The following is a 24,931-nucleotide window of genomic DNA, read 5'->3' on the forward strand; positions in this document are numbered from 1 at the left end:
GAGAGGTGATTCTCTTATCGGAACGAGGACGGTAATCCGATGTTAGGGAGAGATGGGTAAATCCAACCTCGTCCCCAGAACTTGTTAGGGAGAGAGGATGCCAATGTTAGGGAGGGGGATGGGTAAATCCCTTGATGTTTAAATATTTTTTTACCGTAAAACGTTTTCTTGGGATAATAGAAAATATTCTAAACAGATTTGTCGTCTGTCTTCTACACAAGTCATCCTTGTTCTTAGATTTTTTCTCCCCTAAGCTGTTATGACGGAGCGACTAATATCAACTAAAAGCAAAATGCCCTGGGAAAGAAATTGCAAAATTGGAAAAGTGAATTGTTGTCAATTGGGGAAACGACATGTCTCCAAATGTTCTATTTTAGGGATTTGACGGTTAAAGTGGGAGGGGGTAAAAGCGTGCACTTAGTGATTCACCCCTTATGTGACTGGAAATATCATGTGCATAAAAGCATACGTTTATGTGACTCCCTTCCATCCTTTTATTGTCGACTTTCAAAACGATGAATCGGAATAAACGCGGGGAGAATAATGATCGTATTTTATATTGCCTTATTTCGACTCTTTCAATCCAAAACCGCGTGACAAGAATACCAGAATACATATAGCTTAAAGCAAACCGCCTTCTCCGTTGGTCAATTATATTATTTAAACAATTTCTTAGAGGTAAGCGCATGCACATAAGATGCCTTAAACTGGCTAGCTGTGTTGTAACACGTAGGACAACTAATGTAGCCGACAAATCGACAGTTATCGATACGACCAAAAAACTATAAAAATTACAATTAGAAATTATTTTTATTTCTTCCATGATAAAATACAACTACAAAAATTAATTATTTATTTGACAAATTTCAAATAATCTTCAACATCTTCTTTTGAACCGATAAAAATAGGGGCGCGGTCGTGACAATCTGCGGGAATGATATCCAGGATCCGTTGTTTACCATCGGTTGCCATGCCACCGGCTTGCTCGACAATGTGAGCCATAGGATTACATTCGTACAGTAAACGTAACTGGAAAAGAAAAAAAGGTTATTTCTTCGCAGACGACAGAATGAAAAATGTTCTCAAAAAAAACAGTATTTACGGAAATGCTAAAAAACTACATGAATGATGAAAAATATTTAAGAACACTAAAACTTTACGGTAATTTTTGAAAGTCTTTAGCATTGTACTAGAAAATGTTCTTTGATAAAACGACGTTAAGTAACCATATGAAACGCGTTTACCGCCTTAAGTACAAAAACTTTATAATAAACACCCAAGGTATGCTGTCAAAAATAAATTAACGCCCATTGGAAATGACAGAGTGACAGAGAACTGTTGTAGTTGCAAACCCCTTTTTATTTATTCCAAAATATATGGAAATCGTAACGTTACTTCAATTATTCAATATCAAAAATTGTTCGTACATCACTTTTTTTTCTATTTGTAATGCATCATCCCAGTTTTTAATATATTTAATTTTTAAAAGTCACTAAAACAATGAAAAGAGAGCTAACTCCCACAACACCCCTTAAAATAAACGCCCCTTTTCAGAGTCGCCACAGATTTGACAATTTTAGGATAATTTAGGAGGTCTTAAAATGAAAATATAGAAATAAACAATAAAAAACGTATAAGGTTTTGACAAAATTTTGGAGGAAATGAACAGAACTATTAGAAAAAAATCTCTCAGGATAATTTTACAGGGGGAGATTTTAGTGAGAGCTTTGAATTTGAGATTATTTAGGATACTTTAGGTGTGGCCATCCTTGTCCTGAATAAACGCTTTTCCTAAATAATTGCAAGTAAAATTCTATTTCCTTTTAATAAAAGAACCTGTCATTTGATCGTCAAGTTTTATATCTGTACTATATATATCTATACACCTTAAACTTCTTGTTCTCCTAAAAATTTTAGGTCAAAAAAAAATTCAGGGTATGTAAGGACACACAAGGCAGTCTCAGCGTTAGGATTCACAGCAACAAGATAAAATTAAAAGCAGGATCAAAAATGAAAGTTGTTAGATCAAACATAAATAGATACAAAGAGTTAAAAAATTTTACAAAACACATTGGCGTAACAGTAGTATTTTTATCACTTCACCTCAAGCTAAAAATATTTTAATTGGTTTTAAATATAAATTCAAAGACCTCATTGTTCGAATTTTTAACAATTTACCAACAATGAACAAATTCTTGCGAAATTTTTTGACGTGTTTCTGAAAATAATATTACAAGTGCACTTTAACAATAGAACACATTGAAAGTGCAGTGTTGCATACACTGAAACTCTTTTCGTATTGTATAACTTGCATAAGTATTTATCACAAATAAATGAGCAGATCGCGCTTTATCATAAATTTACAATGGCTCTGTTTAAGTGAGCCCCCTCCCTCATATAATTGAAAATGCTTGCATTTCTTCTGTAATTTATACATTTATCAAGCATTTAAAGAAAAGACATATTTCTTCGCCGTGTCATTACAACAAAGTAGCTATATATTTTGTTAAAACAAGAAAAAAATCAGCATAAAAAATAATAAAGATTAATTTTTTCCCTTAATAAATCCGACAAGAAATGCCGGGATGAACTAAAATAGAAAACATAAACTTTAATATTACCTTCCCCTTCGGGCTAGCTTTGTTTGCAGGGTACATAAATATTCCGCCATATTTAATCGTGCGATGCATGTCAGCTACCATTGATCCGATATAGCGAGAACCGTATGCTTTTTTGTCTCCCTGCAAAATTGATGTTTAAATCATAAAAAAATAGTATTTTCTTGTCAGAAACTTAGAAATGCCGTAAAGGGTAATAACTTTTTTAGGCACAAAACAGAACAAAGGTATAGCGGAATTGTACCACCGCGAAATACAAAGTATTTTCAGACGTAAAATTTCGGAAAACTTCAATGTACCATACCAGAAGGTTCAAGGAGCTATTCCGAGACGACATGATTTTTTTAAGTTACATGGAAAATTAACAAACTAAGAAGTCGTCAAAACTGGCTGCTCGCTGAATTTCAAAAAAAGAAAAACTCAGTGTTTGCCAACCAAAAAAACCAAACTAATGAAATATTCTTCTGAATACAATATATTTATTTTTTTTAATGTTAATTTTTCTTTTTAAATAGGACAGATTTAGTATTACGAAATAATTTATAAATATCAATGAAATCACATTTACTGTATAAATGATCCGCTAAAGGGAATTTTTTTGTGTTTTTTTTTAAACGAATCTGTGGCTATACATGAGCCATGTCTTACCAGCAATTTTCTTCTTTTTTCTAATTAGCGGTGCTAGTCTAAATGACGCGCTTATCTTAGGCTCAGCGCTTTTTAGAAGTAACGCGGTACACCAGTAATGTTGGCATTTAACGCCGCACTTCCTTGCGCTAAGCAAAAGATTAAATCTAATGAGTTACAAACAACAAAACAAAACTTCATTCAAAGAAGAATTGTACTGCCACAGCGTCCGGTTCGCCAAAACACCTTGCACATATAAACATGATTAAGAAACTAATAATAAAAATTACAGGGCGCCTAACTAGTTAAGAACTAATCCTTACACTTACAGAGTGCACAGCTGGTCAAAAACTAACACTTACACTTCAAGACTGCACAACTAGTCAAAAACCAATACTTACACTCACAGGGCTTACAACTAGTCAAAAACTAATACTTACACTTACAGCTAGTGAACCGTTATTTAAAATTAACACTTACGCTTGGAAATTTAATAGATTGAAGATAATTCTTCAGTGGTTCCTCAAACTGAGAACTGTAACCTTCATTCAAACTGTAAATTTTTCCACGTGGTTTGATCTTCATGTCAGGTTCGGTTAGTAAGAATTCACCAATCGACTTTAAATAAAAAAATTGTTTCAAATATTTTATATTTTGACAATAGTAAAAACTGGTCTGTGATAAATGTCACATGACGCTACCATCTTGACCGGAAGTTGTTTAAGCTTAATTCTAACAAAGACATTTCTACCTACAGCTTCAATTTAACTTTAAGACTTCATTCCCTTAAAAAGTTATAAACACATTTTGAAAAGGCATAAGCATTTTCAAACTTACCAAGAGACAGTTAGACTCACAGGCTCAACAGTTTTTACTAACAAAAGCAATCTTAAAATTCCGAGAACTTCTTGGGCTATGGGTCATTCAGTAACATAAAAATCACCAAAACTAAAAAAAGTACAAACAGGTTGAGCCTTACCGGATCCAAAGTAAATCCATTGACACCATTTCCAGTGGTGAGAACCACCATGGTCGCACTTCCATACAAAGCATATCCTGAAGCTACAAAATCTTTTCCTGGTTGTAAAACATCTGCCTTAGTCACTGGTCCACTGGTTGTCTAAAAAAATTAAATTACATTCCATAATTTAAAATTTTTATAAATCTAACAATATGAGTGTGAAAAATGAAAAAAAAAATCCTTAAAAACCCATAACTCCACACATAAATTAGTGAATTGGAGAGCCGAATTTTTAAAAATTTTACCTACACAAAATTAATAGCATTGTTTTATGTAGCATACAGGAGGATGTCAGATTTGTTTATAGTTAAAATTTAAAAGAATACTGAGTTTTGTTGACGTGAGAATGCCCCAGTTCTAAATTTTTCAGCCCATTCCAAGGCATGGGGCAGATTTTTTCATAACATAGGCATTTTGGGGAGTGAATTTGATGTATTATGGGCGTAATATACTTAGCCTGCATCCCTGCCTAGCAGCTGCAGAGCATAGGCCGAGTGGTGCTGTTTGGCCATTCCGAGAAAAAGCTAAAAGGGGAGGGGTGGGGGTAATTTTACCACTACCATTACATTTAAGGAAGGACAAATGTTATGACTATGAAACTTGACACATTATCTAACCAAAATAAAAGGAGTGATAACAATTGTTAACCTCATTTTTTGTTAAAAATGTTTTTTCCAAACACCGGAGATCTGTTCAATTTTTGCCAAATTTCAAGAATAGGTATAATTAGATCAGAGAAGATGTTTCTTTATATAAAAAAAATCTATGTTAGAATTGTTTTAACGAGGAAAAACATTTTAAAAAAAATCTAATTCTAAAATTTTCCCAACCAGCTTGGAAAAAATGTAAAAAAATTCACTTTTGTTCTAGTAACAGGAATAAAAGTTTCATCATTTTGTAACAGAAAAAAAGGAAAAGTTATAGAATTTTTAGCCTATACAAGAGGTATATATATATATATTAAAAATGGGCTAACTGTTATTGAAAATAAAATAATTTGTCAAAATTCCCCCCCCTCTTTAGTCTTTTTTTTTGGGGGGGGGAGGACCCCCAAAATTACCCCACCCCCAAAGAAATTAAAGCAGTCGTTCTTATCCATACCTTTCTGGAAATGGAAAATATTGATCCAATGGAAACCAAGCAATCAATATTTGATGATCCATCCAGGGGATCAAAGTAGACAATATACTTTCCTTGTTTGTCAGTTTCAACCTCAATAATGTTCTCGTTCTCTTCTGAGACCATAGCACACACTGTGTATGAGGATCGCAACATGTTGACAAACAGCTCATTCGACAGGACGTCCAGTTTTTGCACTTTGTCTCCTGTTGTATTTTCGTGTCCAGCTACACCAAACCTTAACAAAAATCATTTTTTTACAGTAACGAAACTTTAAAATAATCATTCACAGTAGCTATATAGCATAATAAACGCTCCAATATAAAATAATTTTTACACAAGTGTGGGTAACAGAGGAATAAGGGCCAATTATGTTTGAAAGTTTCGTCCCTGACTTTATCATCCAATAGTGTCATTAGTAACAACTTACAGAGACACAAGTTTACTGAGATGCAAGCTTACCAAGACATAAGTTTACCGAGACACAAGTTATGTAAACACATGTTTTTTGCTTAAAACACACATGACTAAAAGGATTATCACGTTATTTGATTTTAGAGGAGAGCAATCATCCAACATAGGGTCAGCTTGTTATAAGAAAGCTAATGTATGCAAGCAAAATAAGCTTCAAATAAATAAGAGTTTGAAAATGGCTAAATAGTAGTTACAATAAATTGTCCACTAAAATGTTACATAATCTATTTTTTGTCAGACTTGCAAGCATTGGGTACAAAGGAAGTGCAGTAGTATTAGTGGAAGGTTAAGAGCTGAGATTCAGTTTGTATGCAAGCGTTCCAAAGGTGAGATTATAGATAATGAAGTATTTCCAGCTTCAATGATGTACAACAGTGGCTCGTTAGAGATAGTTGAGAACTTCTGTTACTTAGGTGATGGCAGTGAAGGGGGTGTTGGAAGAAGTGTTACTTGCAGGATAGGTTCTGCTTGGAAAAAGTTCAGAGAGTTATTTCCATTGTTGACTAGCAGAGTCTTGTCAATTGAGTTAAAAGGTAGGTTGTATAAGGCCTGTGTAAGAAGTGTTATGTTGTATGGTAGTGAGACATGGGAAGTGAAGCAGGAAGATCTTGACCGTTTAGAAAGGAATGATATGAGAATGGTTAGGTGGATGTGCAACGCCAGTCTGAGAGACAGAAAGAGTTCAGATTAGCTAAGAAGCAGGCTAAGTATCCGTAGAATTAAAGATGTTATCCAGATAAGAAAATTGAATTGGCTGGGGCATTTGGAAAGAGTGGAGGGGATAAGAAAGTGTAGAGACTTGATAGTTCCTGGGGCAAAGCCCAGAGCCAGACCGAGAAAGACTTGGCAGGAGGTTATAAGGACAGACTTGATGCAGAGGAAGTTGAGTTTGAGAATCTAACACAGTCTAGATCAGATTGAAAGAGGGTCATTAATATACCCCGTCCAACCCATGCTAGCATGGAAAACGGACGTTAAGCCGAGAATGATGATAATGAGCAAGTCTATTTTTAGTGTCAGACACAACACTTTACACCACTATATAAAAATAGTGTGTTATTAAACAAGAAACAGGAAAGCACTACACTTTAAAACAGGGAGAAATAGTAAAAGCTGGAAATAAAAATTGCTATACGTATGTAGCAAAACAATTTACGCCTTCCCTGCACAACCTTATTTTAAGTACATTGATGTATATACATCTTTTTTACAGCCTTTTTTATCCAAAAGCATTTCTTAACAATGACCATAAAGTACTTGTTTCCCTTTTTTCAGCTAATTGCTTTAGTTTCTTCTCTGTTCAATTTGATTCATGAAAACAGTATTTCCTCTAATATAAGACCCGTCTTCTTTTACTTGAAGACACCTCTAAGAGGGGGGCAATTAGAAGGAGGCTAGTATAAAAGGGGTCTATCATACCTAGAATGAGGTTTCAGAGATTTGAAAACAAACGACATCACAAACTCTTTCTCCTGTAACTTTTCCTTTTCTATAAAAAATTGTTTACTCAATATCAATGTCTTAGTCAATTTTCGAGTTCACGTCATTTGTCAGTTCTTCTGGCACAAAGTTTTTGATGCCAGCGTTCTCAGTGAGTTTGAAAGGATTGCCAAGCATGGTTTGTCAGCCTTAAAGTAGTGGATTTTGTCATCATCTGTGCCATCCACCAGTAGTGCCAGTGCTCAGTATTTAAAGGAATTGACAATGATTTGCTTTGATAGTTATTTCCACAATAACAAATTCCACTTAAAAACCTGTCTTCTTGTAGTAGGGTGCATATTTCCAGCTTCGGTAGGTTAAATCTCTCCATTAGCTAACCAGTTGACTGATTCTTCAGTACATTTAGCTTCAATAGGTTTGTTTCAACAAGGGTCTGGCACTTATAAATATTGTTAAAGTCACCAGAAATAACAGCTCTATTTTGATTTTGTTCAAAGCCTAATTTAACTCTGTCTACCATATGGCATTCAAAGAAATCCCAAAGTCTGACTTAAACAACTGTGTTTCTTTCAGTTAAATATGCTCATTGTACATTTATTTCAAATATATATGATCATACATGTTTCTCTGACAAAAGTATGACAATTATATACTTTGAAAACACTACATTTATTTCCACAATCCTCTATTGGTCAAGAAAAATAATTTTCATGAAAGAGCTTATCATGTTAGTATGCAAAAATAGGATATCTACCAAATTTATAAAACAATTTTGACATATATTTGCCATAAACTAATTACATCATGGGTAGTCATGTGCAAGTACAATTGCAACCAATGGCCAGGTGTAAACAGAACACAATTAAAGTACAGTACTTACATTTTTGTCATACCAGCCCTTCTGACAGCAGAGGAAATAGCTTTTACTGCTGTCATAATGGAGTTTAACAAATGTGTAAGATCCCCAGATGCATTGGGATGGTTCCTTTGCTCTTGAAGGATAAACCGGTTTAAGGTTAAACAATTGGTATCAATAGAAGACATTATTACGTTTCTAAAATATTTACAAAAATTAGGTGAACATTTTTATACAAGTGAAACAGGAATAGAAAATACAATGGAGTACAAGCGTTACAGAAATAGAGACACATTTTCAAGCAAGCAGTTATTGTGCACAAGGTGTATATTTGTATTTCACAATAAGACTATTGATTAGTAAATAGAACCTGCATGATAATTTGTGCACCCCAATTTAGTATACAAACTACAAAAATTATAATAAAATATTTAATAACTATTGTATTACCCTCATACACTGCACGAAGGCTGATGTTGGGTGGAACTTTGCAAATTTTAGCATCTGTAGGTTTGAAATGCAATTCTAGGTAATGATGACATCCTTAGCTAGAAATCGCATCTGTAATTAATTCTTATATGCTTTTATATTATTTTTTTTTTATATAATAACTAACAGCAAGTGTCTGATGGTCTCAGGATTTTTTCAAAATGACAGAACTAGGATACCCATTTTAAAATATGACAATAGTGAACAAGAAAAAACTGTGCACACATTCCAGTGTGATCAAGTCGATTATAAATCAATGCTTCTGTTTAGTTGCAAGCTCACAAATCATAAAGAGTGATGAAAGTTTGTGAAAATTGCTGACTTTGGTTGAAAACCGGCAAAATGTGATAACAGTTGTTTGTCACTAGCCCCTATATTCCCGTCTATAACGTATACTATATGTATTATCTGAACATCTGAATTATGTGATTTCAATTTTATTGACAACTTTATCTGTTCACTCACAAAAACTGCATGGCTTTGACATGATCTTTAGGCCTAAGTCTAGAACGTATCATATTACCAATTTTGCTATTACTGACACTTGTGTATTTCACAAAACAGTCAGCCCAAATATCACTGGGGTATCTCACAAATGAGAAAATCTATGTGTGGTATAGGGGTATATTTGTTATTTCAATCTATTTTAATCTTTGTAATCAGTCATTAAAAACAAAAAAACTCTCTTTTTGTTGCTACGATGCTCTCCTGCACAGATCATCTTTGTTAATTCGCTTCACCAAGTTTTCCTAACATTGCGCCTACAATTTTAAGCAATAAAAAAACATATTTGGCGATGTTTAAAGCAGCCATCAGCTATATCTGGGACAAGTCCGCAAATATTAATCATAAAATAGGCTTTAGAAATAATTCTAGTAGATCTCCCATTAAAATAAACACATCACAAAATTGAGATGTAAATCAAACAAGTAGGACCTTTTTGCTGACCTTTCATTTGCTTGTCCTCGGCAAAAGGTGTTTTAAGACCATAAAATAAACCATAAAACCAAACCATAAAATTATGTATTAAATGGAGTTGCCAAATCGTCATGATAGTCATTTGTTTAGATAACCACATAATAAGGATGTTATTCACTAGTAGGGTCAGCATTTAAACTCCATAATAGGCAACAACTCAAGTTGCTACGCAAAAAGTATCTTCCTCAACTCACCTACCCATGCCAGAAACATTAATACATATAACTACAAAACACAAAAGCATTTACTTTACCTTGTTAATAACATTTTTTGCTTGTGTCCAACTTACTTAAATTATATACAAAACCAGGGGTAACAGAATAATAATGAATTATTGTATATAATACAATTTTTTTTTAAAAATACCCCCATATTTTTGTAATGTAGCTAGCTATAGCTATATATGTCATGCATAGAAGGAGAAAAAGCAGGACTATATAGAAAAATATTGGTTAATTACCCTGATGTTTGAATTTTTAGGAATATTTCTTTGTTTTACTGTAGCTAGCTATTACTTGAGTTATGGCAGACATTGTTTTTATATTTACTGCCACTGTGTGTGCACGTAGCTACATGTACACTATTTTTAACACAAAATCAAAACAATTTAACATAGAGAAACGTAAGATAAAAGCTGTCTCAAAATAGGAAGGTACAAGCCCCAAATTAAGACAAGACTGGCTAGTAGCAATATAAATAAAAAAAACCGACGACCTGAAAATTTTACCTTTTACTACCGTACAAACAATACACCAACTAATTTATATTTGTTGAAGTAGTAGCCAGTTTATCGCTAGCTAGCTATATCATTGTTTAAAGTGTTGAAGAATGATGAGTTGACAAGAAATTAAAGCGGAAGCGAAATTATAAAAGCATACAAGTTGCTTTTGTTTCCTTTCCTGTTTGGCACGACATCCAAAAGTAGGAATCTATAATCCCAAAATTTAATTCTGGTTCAATGTTCAAAATTAAAAATATATATAACTAGCCATATACATGTAGCTTCTATATCTGAAAATGCAAATGCATTGTTGCACGCGCACCTCCATGTTTTCCTTTTTTTCCGAATTTTGTCTCATTTATCCTCTGCTAAGAACTCTTCTCCCCGGAGGCTGATCTCCATATTTTGGTCGATGGCCTCTCTCAATCCGAGTGGACACAGCAAGCGACGACAGTGAAACCTCCTTATAGCGGACATCCTTTATAGCGGACACCTATCTGCAACAGACATTATTCTTAAGAACGGATGAAACGACGGTCAAACTCTCATAACAAAACCTCCATGTAGCAGACACTTTTTAGCCGACACCTAAGGGACATCGTTTCAACGTCCCGATTGACATTAACCCCTGGAACTGACCTCGCTACAAAACAAATTTTTGTAAAGAAATTGTTTATATTTACTTAAGACAATGTTTTACATTATTATCTAATAGTTCTTCAATCTTTTGTATGTTATCTTTCAGCCAATTTACGGCTTTTTCAAGGCCATAAAAACGAAAATTTGCAGGGATTTCCAGCCTGTATCCCAGCCACTATAATTTCCATAGAGCAATAACGAATTTCTAAATTTTTCAATGAATCAAAATGATGAAACTTTAACTGCCCTAATTTCAGAAGTCATTGACAAAGTGGAAGATAATAAATTGTCTTCGCAAAGACAAAGCAAGTCTTGAGCTTGGTTTAGTTTTAAAAGAAAGGTAGCGTAACCTTAATATATTGTCTTCACTGCCTTTTTTCTCCCAAAACCAGTCTCTTGATACTTACGGCCCATTTCAATACGCCCTAATAGCCCCGAGATGGTTTTTGAAGAAATTTGAGCTAATTTTAGGAAGAACTTCTATGTAGCGGATACCTCTCTATAGCGGACACTTTTTTGTGGTCCCGATGGCGTCCGCTGGGAGGTTTCACTGTACTATTAAATCTCCATATGTCATAGCGAAGTAAGATGAGGAACTAAAGTTTTAAAGTAAAAACATGGTTTTTATTTTTGTTATTCTACAGAAAAACATTTCTGTGTAATTTATTGAGCATAATGTTTATAATTTTGATTCTGATTGGCTCGTAAACATTTGTGGCGTCGAAAATCGCTAACGCGAAAGTTCAAACTGTTTAAAAAGGAGAGGCGAACAAGAAACTTTTTTGTGGCAGCCAGAAAAATAGATTTTTAGCGAGAGAAAAAGCGATTTGCGGTTTAACCAGACAACGGCGATACGTGGCTAGATTTTTGTTTGAAAGAACTGGCGTAAAGAGGCAACATGCCTGGAAATAAGGTACTTTCTCTAATTTAGTGTGTCCTGTGTTTAAGTCAGTGGAAAGTTAATAATTAGTTTGCATCTCTTTCTATAAATACTTTTAATGCAGACAGACTCTAAATAATAAAGCAATAAGCGAACACCTTTGTCGCTGCCGCTTGAAATATATAATCACGCTCTGGGCTCAACAAAACATTTCTCACAGAAATATTGATGAAAAGTCTATTATGAGTTTTCCATTTTCGCAACTTTTTAGAGGTGTTTTCAAGAAATATATTTGCAGGACTAGTTGCCACCCTGGTTATAAGCTACTGGTTAAAAATGTAACACATAAAATGACAATATAAAAGATCAAATTTTTGCGTGAAACTTTCACTGGCTAGCTAGCTATTTATAGCTAAAACTAGCACCTAAGTTACAAAAAAAAGACTGGCTACGTATATAAGTTTCAGATTTACATGTAGCTTAAACATAAAAATATTTCAAATTAAATTTCTTTCCAGTATCTCCTACTATACCGTAAGACAGCTTTCTCAAGATGCTCAGTGCATCACGAATCCAATTAGGTCCACACAAACGATAAGTCAAATTAAAAACGTCTAGCAAGCATTTGTTATGCTTGCTAGTAATCCAGTCATAAAGATACCCCACATATGGTGGAGTATTTTCATCACGTGACCAGACAGGTCCATTTTGGGACGAGAATGGCTTCCGAAGGACAATTATGAATTACCCACATTAGGTAAGAACTAAAATTGGAAAATTAGAATTTATGTATATCGTAGCTAAAGAAGTAATTTAGATTTCCACGAAATAATTTATGTACATTGTTTAAGGGTTTTTTATGTTCCCTTCGTTTACCGTTTTGCGGACAGAAACTTTCACCGTTTCACGGTTTTTGGCCTTTTTCATGTAACTTTATTTCCGCGATGTCCGCAAATCATTTTAAATTTTTAAGTCTTTTAAGATTTTGAATAGCTGAGTGTAGACGACTTTTATTTGACGAACAATCCACAGTATCAAGATAAAGAAAGCTATGATCAGTTCCAACTTATCTTATGTATAATGTATTTACTTATATCATATGGTTTGGAGAGAATGAATGTTCAAAACTAAAGTTAGCGAGCCAGAAGAAAAAAACAGAACATTTGAGCGAATAAGTCTCGCGAAAGTGAAACTATTACTGAAAAAAAATGATCATCCATCAGAAAGTTTCTGTCCGCGAATTGTTTTGAATTATGGATCCTCGCGAAAGTTTTTGTCCCTTAACAGTTGCAATTTTAGTGAATCTTGATAAACTAACCAACTCACAGCTTTCGTTATTTATGCGGTTTTAAATCCATTCAAAAATCGTAAATAAAAAATTAATATGGACACATAAGCAAGGTGAACATGAAAGATGTCTCTCAAAACTAGAAAAGATTATTAAAAACAAGAAAAATGAATGTTAAAACTGTGAGAGTGATAGGTAAGGAGTTGCACGAAAATATATTATTATCCTTAGGAATTTTTAATTTAAAGTCTTATCTTCATCTGTTATTTTAATTTTTTTCATTGTTGGTTGATTGCTCGTTCGCTTAGGTATCGCAGTAATATTGGTGATTCTTTTACTCTACCCATATAACCTTTTTTTAGTTTATGCTGGGAGAAATTTGAAAACAAAGAAAAAGGACGGTAAATTCTTATTTTGTTACTACCATATGCAGGAACGAATTCCTCACATATGCAGTTTATTCTATTTTTCGGTTGAGATTCCATGGACATTTTGTTCGAATGAGCTTATCCAAAACATTCCTGGCAAATTTCATCTAAGTTGGACGATGCATTAAATCCATCGTTAATGTTTGCTCTAATATCAAAACTGTAGAGAATATACTTATTCCTTTAGCTGACCCACTGGCTTCCGTTGTACTCAAACTTGGCAAACATAAACAAAACAGTCAGCGAATTCGAAGTAGAAATCCAAAGTGGAATGAAGAGTTTGCTTTGTAAGTTTTGACAAGTATGCAATAAGAATATAAAATTCGAAACCAAAACACTATCCAACTGACCTTTCCCCATTTCTTGAATTTACTATGACATGCGACACTTTAGAGGGTATTGCTAATTATAAATACAGCTTGGTTTTCAATAAAGTCCAAAACGTTAAGCAACATCTGTTGTGTCACTTTGTTGTGCAATAAAGTCATAACAAGTCCAATGTGAAAGGTCAAGTTGAATTACAAACTAAGGTCTTTTAAGTTGCAAATAACACAATAAGATCGATTAAACTTGCAAATCGTACACATATAACATTCTGTCTTAAAAAAATGTTGTATAGCTACAAGATTAAGTCCATTTTCCGCCCAATTTTTCTGCGAGATGTAATTACCCCCAATCTTAAAGTGAGGGTGACACGGAACTATTTCAAGTTGTATGAAATATTCTTTTATGTCTTTTTGCCATTTATCAAAATAAAAAGCTGCGTTTTCTTTCTTCGTCTGCTAAACATGAAGATGGTATTTTAATTTTATTTTTTAATTCCTCTTTATATAGCACTGTCTTGGAGTTGAAAGGATCTTTGAAGATGACAGTGAAGGATAAAGATGATGTTATTGGACGAATAATTATTCCAGTTACTGAAATTCCCCCAGACGTACATTTTTTAAAATGGATTTCCCTAAACGAAACGGAGAGGAAATCACCTTTCTCCATCGTGGGTGAAATTTGTTTGGATTATTGGTTAGATGTGTGCACTGGGGAAGGAAAAGTTGAAAAAATAAATTCGAAAGGCCGAAGAAGATTTTCCTTGTTTCAAAATAATTTTTTGACCTTTAACTCACCTAAAGAAATATGTGAAGAACAACCTGTGTGTGAAATACTTCAAAATGAAAACCAATTCAAACAACGAAGACATACATACGCTGGATTCCCATCCAAAGTGGAGTTACAGACTTCAAATACACATGAAAGAGATTCCAATACCATTAAAAATGATATTTTAAAGACCGACGGAACGACGGACCCTTTTCTAAAAACAGCCAAAAGAAAGTACACATACGCTTGCTTATTTCCAGCTAAAGATGCGCTTCCACAAATACCGAAAATAAAGGGGAATTTAGATCTACTAAAAGTGTCGAATGATCCAATAGCCGCTGCGGTAACAGAGAGGGAAACGTTAAATGTTCCGGTAACAGAGGAAAGCACTGTAAACAATCCAGTAACAAAAAGGGGTGCATTAATTGGCCCGGTGAGAGAAAGAATAGGAGTAGATACAAAAAGCATAAATCTAGAAGCGTCAAAAAATGATGTGAGTAATCATTTTGTGACAAACAGTGACTGTTCATCAATTCCAAAGAATTTTAGCCGCACAAACGTAATACCTGTTAATAATTCGAAAAACGTTAAACCGATTCCAAACACAAATGGAGAGACAGAACCTGAGTTTGTAATGTTTTCACTGAGAAATAGGAAACATGTGAGGGGTGAGACGTTTTCTTTCTTTTCATTTCTTTTCTTTTTTTATCTTTCTGCGAATTCTACAAAAATTGCATTCTGTAATTCTATCACCCTTGTTCCCAGGGATTTTTACGTTTTTAATATGAGAAGTCAATAATCCATGGGAACGAGGGTGTAACGCCATAATGCAGAATGGTTTAGAGATGGGTCGTCGTGAACCTCTCACATAGCTCGGCTAGAGATGAAGAATTCAACAGATAGATGAATCAAACAAATTCTTTCATGTTCCTTTAGATTCTAGTTATTTTTCAGATTGTTCAGAAGAAGAAGAAAATAAAGATGAAGTTTTAGAAATGTTAGAAAAGCAAAACCATCGTAAGTAGAAAACGTGTTCTGCAAAGTACATGTCTTGTTTATGTCGAGACGATCGTCTTGCTGTCAAAAATCAAAATATTAAAACAACATTGGGTAAAACGTTGACTTTTCTTGACAAATTCATAACTATTTTTTAAATACACAGTAAGCGGCAGGAAAGACCACGGGTTTACTCGTCGTACATCATAATTCTGCTCGTCGTACAAACTTTGCGTATCGTTATTTTGTGCATCTTTATCACACGTGGTATACAGCTATAATTACACTTGCAATTTACTGCATAACTTTTTGATACAATTTCTTACAAAAAGGCATCGTTCATTTCAACATAAACCCCTCCCAGGGAATCTTGTAAATAATCAGGTCACAACTTGATAAGAAGGTTTTAACGTATTGTGAAATTGTTTATTTAACGTCTTAGATTTAAAGCAAAAAAATCAAGAGTTGCGAGAATACAAGGATAAACTTGTTGTCTACTTGATGGAGAATTATCCAGACGCTTTAGAAGCAACCATCAGATGAGTCGTACTACAGAACCTCATCCCCGTATCAGTTACATGGTTTGACACCAACAGTGGCACTGTCTTGAAGAAAGATTTGTTAACTTGCTTTCTAACAGAGAATTTATCCAGATGCTTTGGAAGCAGCCAGCAGGCGAATAATACTATAAAAGTATTTGCGTGATTTTTGCTTTGTTTTCGCACCACTTAAAATGTTTTTACAAGGAGTAGGCCGGGTTGGAAGAGACACATCAATCTTGCAAAAAGGCAACATCATTTACGAACTGTTTACAATTCCTTTTTCTACAAGACATTACATTTTTGTATTTTTCTGGAGAAAATGGATGTGCAATATAGGTGGCAACCAGGGGGAAAAGACAGTTGCTCTTCACCATTGATTTTAAAAACTTCGACCATCACAAACCAATAATGAAATTTCATAACTTAACTTGCTTTGTGTTTAAAAGACCTATCCGTCAATTTTATTTTAATTTTGCTTACAAAATATACCAATGCTCCTTGAAACTATTTCGCTTTCTACAGGTCTGTGTCCGGCAGTCTTGTACATGACTAAGGTGTACATACTTGGCCCCAGGAGCTCTTGGCCCCTGAGCCGTTATTACAGAGAGGCCAATAAATTAATCAATGAGAACGAGATTGAAAAATGCATATTTTTAAATGCCAACAGTAATAATACTTCTATAAAACCACCCAAAATTTTTAACTTGAATTTAAAGCTTTTGATAAAAACTGTTTAAAAAAACCATTTCGAGTCTACGCTCTCTTCCTAAAGACGAAATTTGTTTAAATCGCCTTTTTAACACCCCTCTCTCCCTTAAAGATCAGTAAAACAGTAAAAAGCTAACCAAGTAGTATAGCATAGCAATTAATTTGAGATTATCTATGTTTAGATGTGTACAATATTTGTAAACGTCAGTTATCATATCATCTTCGTTCCAGGTGTCATTCCAAGTGCCAGGTGTCTCGTATTTTAATCGCGAGGTGAGACGAGAGACGAGGTCAGTCGGTAATAACAAACAGACGCTAAAATTTTTTTTAAAAATTTAGTCACCGAGTCAAAATTTGACCCCTTTTTTACGAATAAGCTGGTCGAATATAATTATGCAGTTATTAAAAGTGACATTATGTTTTGTGCTTTGAACATCGGCCAAAGAAGAACAAGAAGATCAAGAAAAACAAAAAGAACAGGAAGAAGAATAAGAATAAGAAGAACAACAACAAGCGAACAACAACAAACAATGCTTCACCCCGATCAGAGGTCTCATTGGGGTGAAGCATTCTCTGTTGAGAATGAAATACGGATGTGCTATGATAAATATTCACCTATATGTATACACACCATCCGGATAAACTATCTGAGTTCATCACTAACATATTGACGCACGTAGTGCAGTGGGTTCGTCTGCAGCTCCCAGTTCTGGGGACCGCGGATCGAATCCCGTTCACTGCTTGGCAGTATGTTAGTGATGAACAAAGTAGTTCTTCTTCAATATAAAGCGCCATTTTGTTTCTTTTCTTATGACGTCAAATTAGATTTTGAACTAACGTTTAATTTGTGTAACACAATTTAAAAAATTTAGTCGACACAAATCTTGCATTGATCCAAGACATACTAGTTAGCAGTCAACAGCTAATAATGACTTTAGATGTTGTGTCCTATTGTTGACAGACGAATAGAAAGCTGAACAAACGAGAGAAACGCCTCGCTTACTCAGAAGATTGAAACATGGAATGAGTACATCCGTGTTTAGGGGAAAAATCGTGTTGCTGAAAGGGGAGCGATTGGGGGCTCTTAAAAATAGAAGGAAGAAAAAATTATGGACATCCAAACAAGGCTTATAAATTGGGAAAACAAAGATGTAGTATTAGAAGACCTTAATCTAACGAAAGATTCGTAACCGAACTACTTGAGAAGCGAGAAGCATACAAAGAAAAAGCTAAAAAAGTCCATGCGAAATTGAAGCAAGCTGAAAAAGAAAACTAAATCCTTCATTGTGATGTTGATACATTAAAAGCATTTACTTTATGGTTGGAGCAGAAGAGGGCAAAATCGTTTATTTGAGGATGCAAAATAACTTTTTGTTTCACATAATCTTTTTAGCACGTAAAAAAAACAGTAATCGTTTTCGATCCAGCCTGAAAAATTGACGTAGCCGGATATTTTATCTTCAAATTTTTTTGTTTATTTTTTTTTCTATAGTTCTAGCGAAAAAGCTCTATTAATCCTTACTAATGAAGTCACAAAACCCAATCCAGCTACTTTCTTACCAACACAATCCAATGAAGTTAAAACAACTCGCTATGCCAATACAGAAAAAATAAACTGAAAGAAATACAATCATCACCAACTGACACTAAAACCAACACTGGACTTTCTCTCAAAGCCTTCTACCAATACTCCAGCGTGCTCCAGCAGAACTATCCTGACGTGCTCTACATCTAAACTGACCTGACTGGGAATACTAACACAGTTAGTAGAATGCCTACGTTGTGTAAAATGGTTAGATTTTACACAAAGGTGGTACTCTCCTAAAGAGGTTTGTTGAACACTCTTAAGTTTAGTGTATGAAGGATGTTAAAGAGACATGCGATGCGTTCTTCTGAAATCTTACTGGTAAAGAAAATCAGTTTTTTGGTAATAATTGGTATTTTGAATGTGAGAAAATTCCACTCAGATGACAGAAATATTTTAAATGATTCTTTGGCTGATGTTGCGAGTTGCTGCAAGAAATAGCCATATTTGCTATCCGCTTGCAAGCAAAAAGAATCGTACACACGAAATAGCCAATGCAATACATTTTTATTCACTCTTTTTCTACTAGCGAAATGCCGTAAAATTTTAAGGACGGGCAAACCTACGGGATAACGACTAGTACAGTTACATTTTGATAGGTTACATTGGGAGGATAGCACACCGGATAGAAGGGAAAGAAAAATAAGAGTAGCGACATCAAGTGTTGTGTGTTTCACACATGTATTTATTCTGCAGTTACATTTTAATACGTTGCATGAGGAGGATAGTACACTGGATGCTGGGGAAAGAAAAATCATAGAAACGACATAAACTGTTGTGTGTTTCACACATGTCTGTCATTATATTTTAAAACGTTGCACTAGGATAGTACACTGGATATAAGGGAAAGAAAAATAACAGAAGCGACATAAAGTGTTGTGTTTCACACATTTATTAATTTGTGTTATTAATTTATTGATTTATCTGTACATTTTGCTAGACTCTAATGCGTCAGGATATTTATCCATCAGGTAGACGACCAATTTGTCGATGTATTCTCGTAACTCACGATTGTCGTACCTCAAATCTAAAAATAGCAGAATCACACATTATTAACTCGTTACAATAAAGTGCTATTTTGACAAATACAGTTTCGTGTTCTTGTGAAGATCAAAGGAGATTTAACTATGAGAAGAAGGGCGAGAATAAAAAAATATCGGAATACGCGATCACCATGATTTGTGTTCGTCATGTATTGGTTGATAAATTGTAAAGAAGCAAACCTTCAACCTCATCCCCAGGGCTTGTTTGTTTTGTCCGTAACTGGCGTTTTCAATATTAAAATCTAAGCAGGCTTTGGCAAGAGGTTGTTGTCTGTCTTGCTATAAAAACTATACTTACGGTCGTTCTCCATGCGCAGATGCTCGATAACCTCGTCTTTGTCTCGATCAGCATCTGAAGCCCCTGATGAACGACCAGAATCTATAATAATTTCCACGCCTTGCAATAGCTTAAGTTTTACTCAAAAGATTTTCTAAATAGGGAACTATTCCAAAAATGCTCCACTCTCTGAAACAACACCAGAAAAAAGAGTGCACACACATTTCACACTTTCTACTTATTGAATTATTGTAACAAGCGAGGCAACACAAAGGTTATTGTGGGTAAATAAATGTGTAAATTTTAAGGCCATTATATTTTCTGACATCGACAGATTTTAAACTTTGACATCCTTTTTGTTTTTGCAGATTTTCATGTTTTTTCTTTTAACAATTACTTACCTACAACTCCATTTTGCTCAACATCTTCGCCATTTTCATTTTTCTGTTCTTCTACAAACTCAAACATAACTTTTGATGACGACATACCGCCGCTTCTCGTTGAGATGGATATGGGTCCGACACCTTCTGACTCACTAGTGGTGCACATAATTTTAGACGATGTATAATATTCTAGACTGGATAAACAATTACATCCAGCCACCATTAGTCTTGTAATATCTTCTGGAGATGCACCTAAGTTTTTTCCTGTTATTTGTATTAGTGTACCCCCTGTAACTGGCCCTGACTTTGGTATAATGTTTAATACTTTAGGGGGGTAATTCTGTTCTTTTATAGTTGGTAGTTGACCTAAAACATTCATTTCTGTAAAAGAGTTCCTTCTTGGCTCCGCTGCTGAATTCGAGTTAAGCACTAGCGTACTAGTTGCTCGGCGCACGTTGCTATTGACATAAGAGGAGGGTGCAAGTAACGATGACTTGTCCTTCTCCACAGATGAAAGTTTTAAATTAGTTTTACTTCGATGTGATAAATCCTCTACAGAGACAGAGCCTCGTATTGATGTTACACCCGATGCGTATGAATGTCTTCTAGACTCGTCTTCTTTTAGCCTTCGTATTGATTCCGGACTTTTACCGGTTAACCGGTTTAAAGTTTTATTAAAATATTTCATTGGCTTTGTTGATTTACTTCCAAGAGATGGCGGAGCAAGTAGCGACGCGTCATCATAGTAATCTTCCACCCAGCAGTCAATACAAAGTTCTCCGCTCGGATTCGAATTCTTCTTATGCGGACCAAGAGGAACCCATTTTAGAAAATGTTCTTCCGAGGGAATCTCGTTAACCGGAATAATAATTTGTCCAAGTGGATCATCTTTATCTTTGATGTTGATTTTTAACGGAATTTTCTGATCAGTTATGGTGCTAAAAGTAATCAAATATAAGCCTAGAGCTTCGGCACAAATTTTTAAATTTTAAGATTTTATTAAAAATCAAACTTGCACTCGCTAGAAGTTGCGTAAAAAGGGTGGCTGTTGCAAGCAAAAGGACCCAATTTGCCGTCATAAAAAAATTCGTCGCAATTTCGGAAAAAAACCTGGGAACGAGATAAGCTGATTTTAAATTTACTTACAAAGTCGATTCCTCGTTCCATTTTGCATTTCGATCACGTATTTGTGACGTGCAACATTTTTCTTTTCCAAATCCAAAAACAACCCAAGCTAGTGGATCACCTAAATAAATAATAGACACAAGTGATGAGAATTAGTTTGCAAATGTCAGATTTGGTTAGCGTCCTGAGCACAAGGTTGGGTTAGGATACCTACTGCTTGATGCAGTGCATTCCACGTGGATTTATGTATAATTGGCTATTAAAGCGCACTTTAGAAAACATATTACAAGCCCTTTTCTCCAGGGCGTGTTTCCTATATAATAAATTTGGTGACCTGCTGCTCCAGGTAATAGACCCTGGACAACAGAGACAAAGTAGCTATTTATTGCTTACAACAGATGCCAATTAAATGACGTCACTTACCGTCTCCCTTCTTCTGTTTTAAATTTCTTGATGAATAAACTAAAAATATGAAATAAAAATATATTAAAAACTTATTTCGTACTTCTAATTGGTAGGACATCAGAATTTAGATTCAAATCTCTCTTTACACATAAAACAAGCTAAATGAGTATTCTCGTCCCCAGGATTTGTTGCCTGATGTCAAAACCGACAGCGCTTACTTGAGGGCTAACAAGTTTCTTTTCCGCCGGCCTTAAATTAAAAAAAAGCAAGAACCCCTGCGGACGAGGTTGGTTATTTCGTTGCAATAATTTCATACAAGAAATTTTGCTCGCTTTTTAAGATTTTCTTCACCCGCCAAATGCCTTTTCTGAACTTGCGCGTCAAATCGATTAGTTTGCACATTTCTTCCTCAAGGCTTCGAAATTTTCGAGAACAACTTCAGAAAAACCTAACTTTGCTTTTCCTTTTCACTTTAATGGCTGGTTTACATGCTGTTGTTTAATTAACGTTATAAACTATTCCTCCGCCCTTTCAATTCTAGCACTTAATAGAAGCCTTCTTCCCATGGTTCTGCCTTCTACAACTCCGTAAAGGCATAAAAGGGGCAATGGGCGTGAAAAGGTGAAACAGATACTAGCTGCTTTTATTGATGTTGTAATGTATAATACACAGCTCGTGAGGTCTGTGCCTAAGGACTTTATACATACATTAGACAGTTGGTGATTCAAAACTTTAAGAGACGATAGGAAACAGCACAATTAAAACATATTAGAGAATTTTTGTTTGTTTTGAAGTCATTTTTATGTAAATCACAAAAACAGTTCACCCTCGTCCCCAGGGTGTTTTGTATTTTTGATATGAGAGAAAACGACGAAATCTCTCATATCAAGAAGGCAAAAAACCCTGGCGACGAGGGTGATCAACAATTTTTTCGCTTACTAGTTTTAAAAATTACTTGCCTTTTTTGACGAAATAAAAAAAAATTCCTGTGTTTGCTACTTCAAATTTCGTTTTACTGAAACAAAATTCGAGTCAATCGAAAGTCGACAGAGTTCGAGTTGTCTCTCTCTCTCGCGCGCGCTCCAGTTTGTATACACTCATTATCTAATTGAAATTACAGTTAAAACATTTAAAGAACAAAAGGATCCTTACTAATTTTCTATACATAGCAATAATTTCCGGATATGTCTAATCAATTTTAAGTAGATAAATATTAATGATCTTTAATACACGGCGGGAATCTTTTATACACGCAACAATAAACACTCTTGAGCTAACGTGCAATATCTTCATTGTTATTTTTGTAACTAACGAGGTCATTTCAAGATGCTGGCAAGGTTACCATAAACTTGTTAATACTACAGGTTACATGGTGAGCATTGCGCATGCGCGGGAATGCTACGAACGGATATGAAGTAACCAAAAAAGTTGAACACGCGTATGATAATGTAATTAATGGTACAAATCAAATTATGTCTAAAAATTGAAGAAAAATTTTATCAAAACTTCGACCAGGTATTTTTTAAAGATGATGGCCTGTTTTATCAAAAAGTAAATACTCGAACAACATATATCGTACGAGAACATCAATGGTCGATTATTTTGTCATCATTAAGATTCATGACCTTATCCATGTGTCAATACCTGACGTTACAAATTGACATATACTTCGTGTGTGTGTATGCAAAACATAAAGTTTTGTTTATGTAGACAAACTTTTGTTTGTTTCACTGATTACGTCTGTTCGACCAATTCAAAAGAAGGAAGGCTCACTCGCATATCGACTGTGATGCCTTCCCGAGATTGTAAACGCTGTGTTTTCTGATAACATAGCTTGTGGATCCTTAAGAATTAAAAATTGGAAAAAATGTTTGGACATTACCTAGACCCCGGGGTTTCTTCAAATATTATCTGCAGAAAAAGAGATCTGGTGATATGTTTTGTACTCTTTTTAATTTTATATTTACATGGCTAACAGTCATAAATACATTTCTTGCCAGTACAGCCATCATGCTTACTAAGCAAATTTCATCCAATAACCGATTAACATTTATTTATCTCTGATAAGCTGGATGTTTATCTCAGTTCTTTCGCCTCCATATATCGCCATGGTAACTTTATGAACGCGACAATGCACGATTAGTTACGAATGTATGCACACTGGCTAGTACTAACTTGAACGCCCAAAATGCATTTTTCAACGCCAAACGCCCGTACGAAAGACTGCACAAAAAGCAAAATTCAAACGTATTTTTTTAAAATATCAAAATCAAATGGATTTTTACAAATAATTCTTATTTTTACTTCTTCCTTTATAAACAGCGAATAATCCAAGTTTTTATTTTATGTTTTTCTCACCTTTAACTATAATAACATTTTGTTTTTAATATCCAAGAAAAAGTTGTGTGGTCACACCACCTCTAAAGTAAGTTCCTACCTGTTACTTTTACCGTTTTGGGTCTTCGTGTGTCCATTATTATTAATACAACATTCTATCTTCTTGTACATTAATTTGTTTATATATAATCTTGTCTATTTTTTTGTTTTATTTTTCGTTTTTAATCTAAAGTTGAATATAATAGACGAAGCAAACTTTGTATTAATGAAAATATATTTTCCAAATGTTATTATTCACAGCAACTTTATACGCTTAAAAGTTTATCAAGATTAAAACAATTCTTAAATTCTAAATACTTCTGAAGTTTTTTGTAATACTTTTCAAGTTCTTTCTTGCCAAAGCTATGTTAGCATATCTACAATATGACGTCATAATTACTCGTCAATTACACCAAGGTATAATAATGTCGTCCATGATTAATCAAGTGTATCCTTCTCTCCTCCGTTTAAGTTTTTTTATATTTACATGCGAGAAAAAGTTTTATTATATTTTCCTTTCATTTGCAAATTTTAAATTTTAAACATTCTTAATAGAACTTTATTCTAATCGTTTCAGCTGTCACTCTTCTCCACATTGTTTTTTAGGTTAAAGTTTAAATTAAAAATTTATTATAAAAACATCGACGGTTAAGCGACGATGTTAAATTATACATGTGCTAGCGGGAACGCAAATATATATCGAAGACACGAATACAAAAATGCCGACGTCAGCAATTAAACTATTTAAATTTCCTGAAAACATTTAGAACACGAAACTTTTATCTTTATATGGAAAAACACGTTTTAGAAACCTCTTG

At 34.3% G+C, this 24,931-nt stretch overlaps 3 protein-coding genes across 5 annotated transcripts; 1 reads left to right on the plus strand and 2 right to left on the minus strand.

The window, feature by feature from the left end:
- Positions 1 to 791: 791 nt before the first annotated feature.
- Positions 792 to 8,375, minus strand: LOC130640739 (fructose-1,6-bisphosphatase 1-like). 2 transcript variants are annotated; one of them, XM_057447271.1, is made up of 6 exons: positions 8,180 to 8,374; positions 5,368 to 5,623; positions 4,225 to 4,365; positions 3,726 to 3,863; positions 2,622 to 2,741; positions 792 to 1,029 (listed from the first exon to the last, which is right to left on the minus strand). In XM_057447271.1, exons 1-6 carry the CDS (start codon positions 8,341 to 8,343, stop codon positions 853 to 855), a joined length of 996 nt encoding a protein of 331 aa, XP_057303254.1. In that variant the 5' UTR covers positions 8,344 to 8,374; the 3' UTR covers positions 792 to 852. The 2 variants fall into 2 exon arrangements, with proteins under 2 accessions (XP_057303254.1, XP_057303262.1); XM_057447279.1 differs by lacking the exon at positions 2,622 to 2,741 and having other exon boundaries at positions 8,180 to 8,375.
- A 4,871-nt stretch (positions 8,376 to 13,246) lies between these two features.
- LOC130640753 (uncharacterized) lies at positions 13,247 to 16,670 on the plus strand. Its single transcript, XM_057447292.1, has 6 exons — positions 13,247 to 13,345; positions 13,513 to 13,551; positions 13,766 to 13,865; positions 14,413 to 15,341; positions 15,628 to 15,690; positions 16,112 to 16,670. The coding sequence occupies exons 1-6, from the start codon at positions 13,318 to 13,320 to the stop codon at positions 16,210 to 16,212; spliced, it is 1,260 nt and encodes a 419-aa protein (XP_057303275.1). The 5' UTR covers positions 13,247 to 13,317; the 3' UTR covers positions 16,213 to 16,670.
- Positions 16,671 to 19,373: 2,703 nt separating this feature from the next.
- LOC130640760 (uncharacterized) lies at positions 19,374 to 24,397 on the minus strand. Of its 2 annotated transcripts, none has more exons than XM_057447312.1 (6): positions 24,175 to 24,397; positions 21,756 to 21,794; positions 21,354 to 21,453; positions 20,226 to 21,145; positions 19,846 to 19,908; positions 19,374 to 19,531 (listed from the first exon to the last, which is right to left on the minus strand). In XM_057447312.1, the coding sequence occupies exons 1-6, from the start codon at positions 24,209 to 24,211 to the stop codon at positions 19,425 to 19,427; spliced, it is 1,266 nt and encodes a 421-aa protein (XP_057303295.1). In that variant the 5' UTR covers positions 24,212 to 24,397; the 3' UTR covers positions 19,374 to 19,424. The 2 variants fall into 2 exon arrangements, with proteins under 2 accessions (XP_057303295.1, XP_057303286.1); XM_057447303.1 differs by having other exon boundaries at positions 19,846 to 19,926; positions 24,175 to 24,374.
- Between the last annotated feature and the right edge of the window lie 534 nt (positions 24,398 to 24,931).

Source organism: Hydractinia symbiolongicarpus, chromosome 1 (genome assembly GCF_029227915.1).
Source record: "Hydractinia symbiolongicarpus strain clone_291-10 chromosome 1, HSymV2.1, whole genome shotgun sequence".
Classification (NCBI taxonomy): Eukaryota; Metazoa; Cnidaria; class Hydrozoa; order Anthoathecata; family Hydractiniidae; genus Hydractinia; species Hydractinia symbiolongicarpus.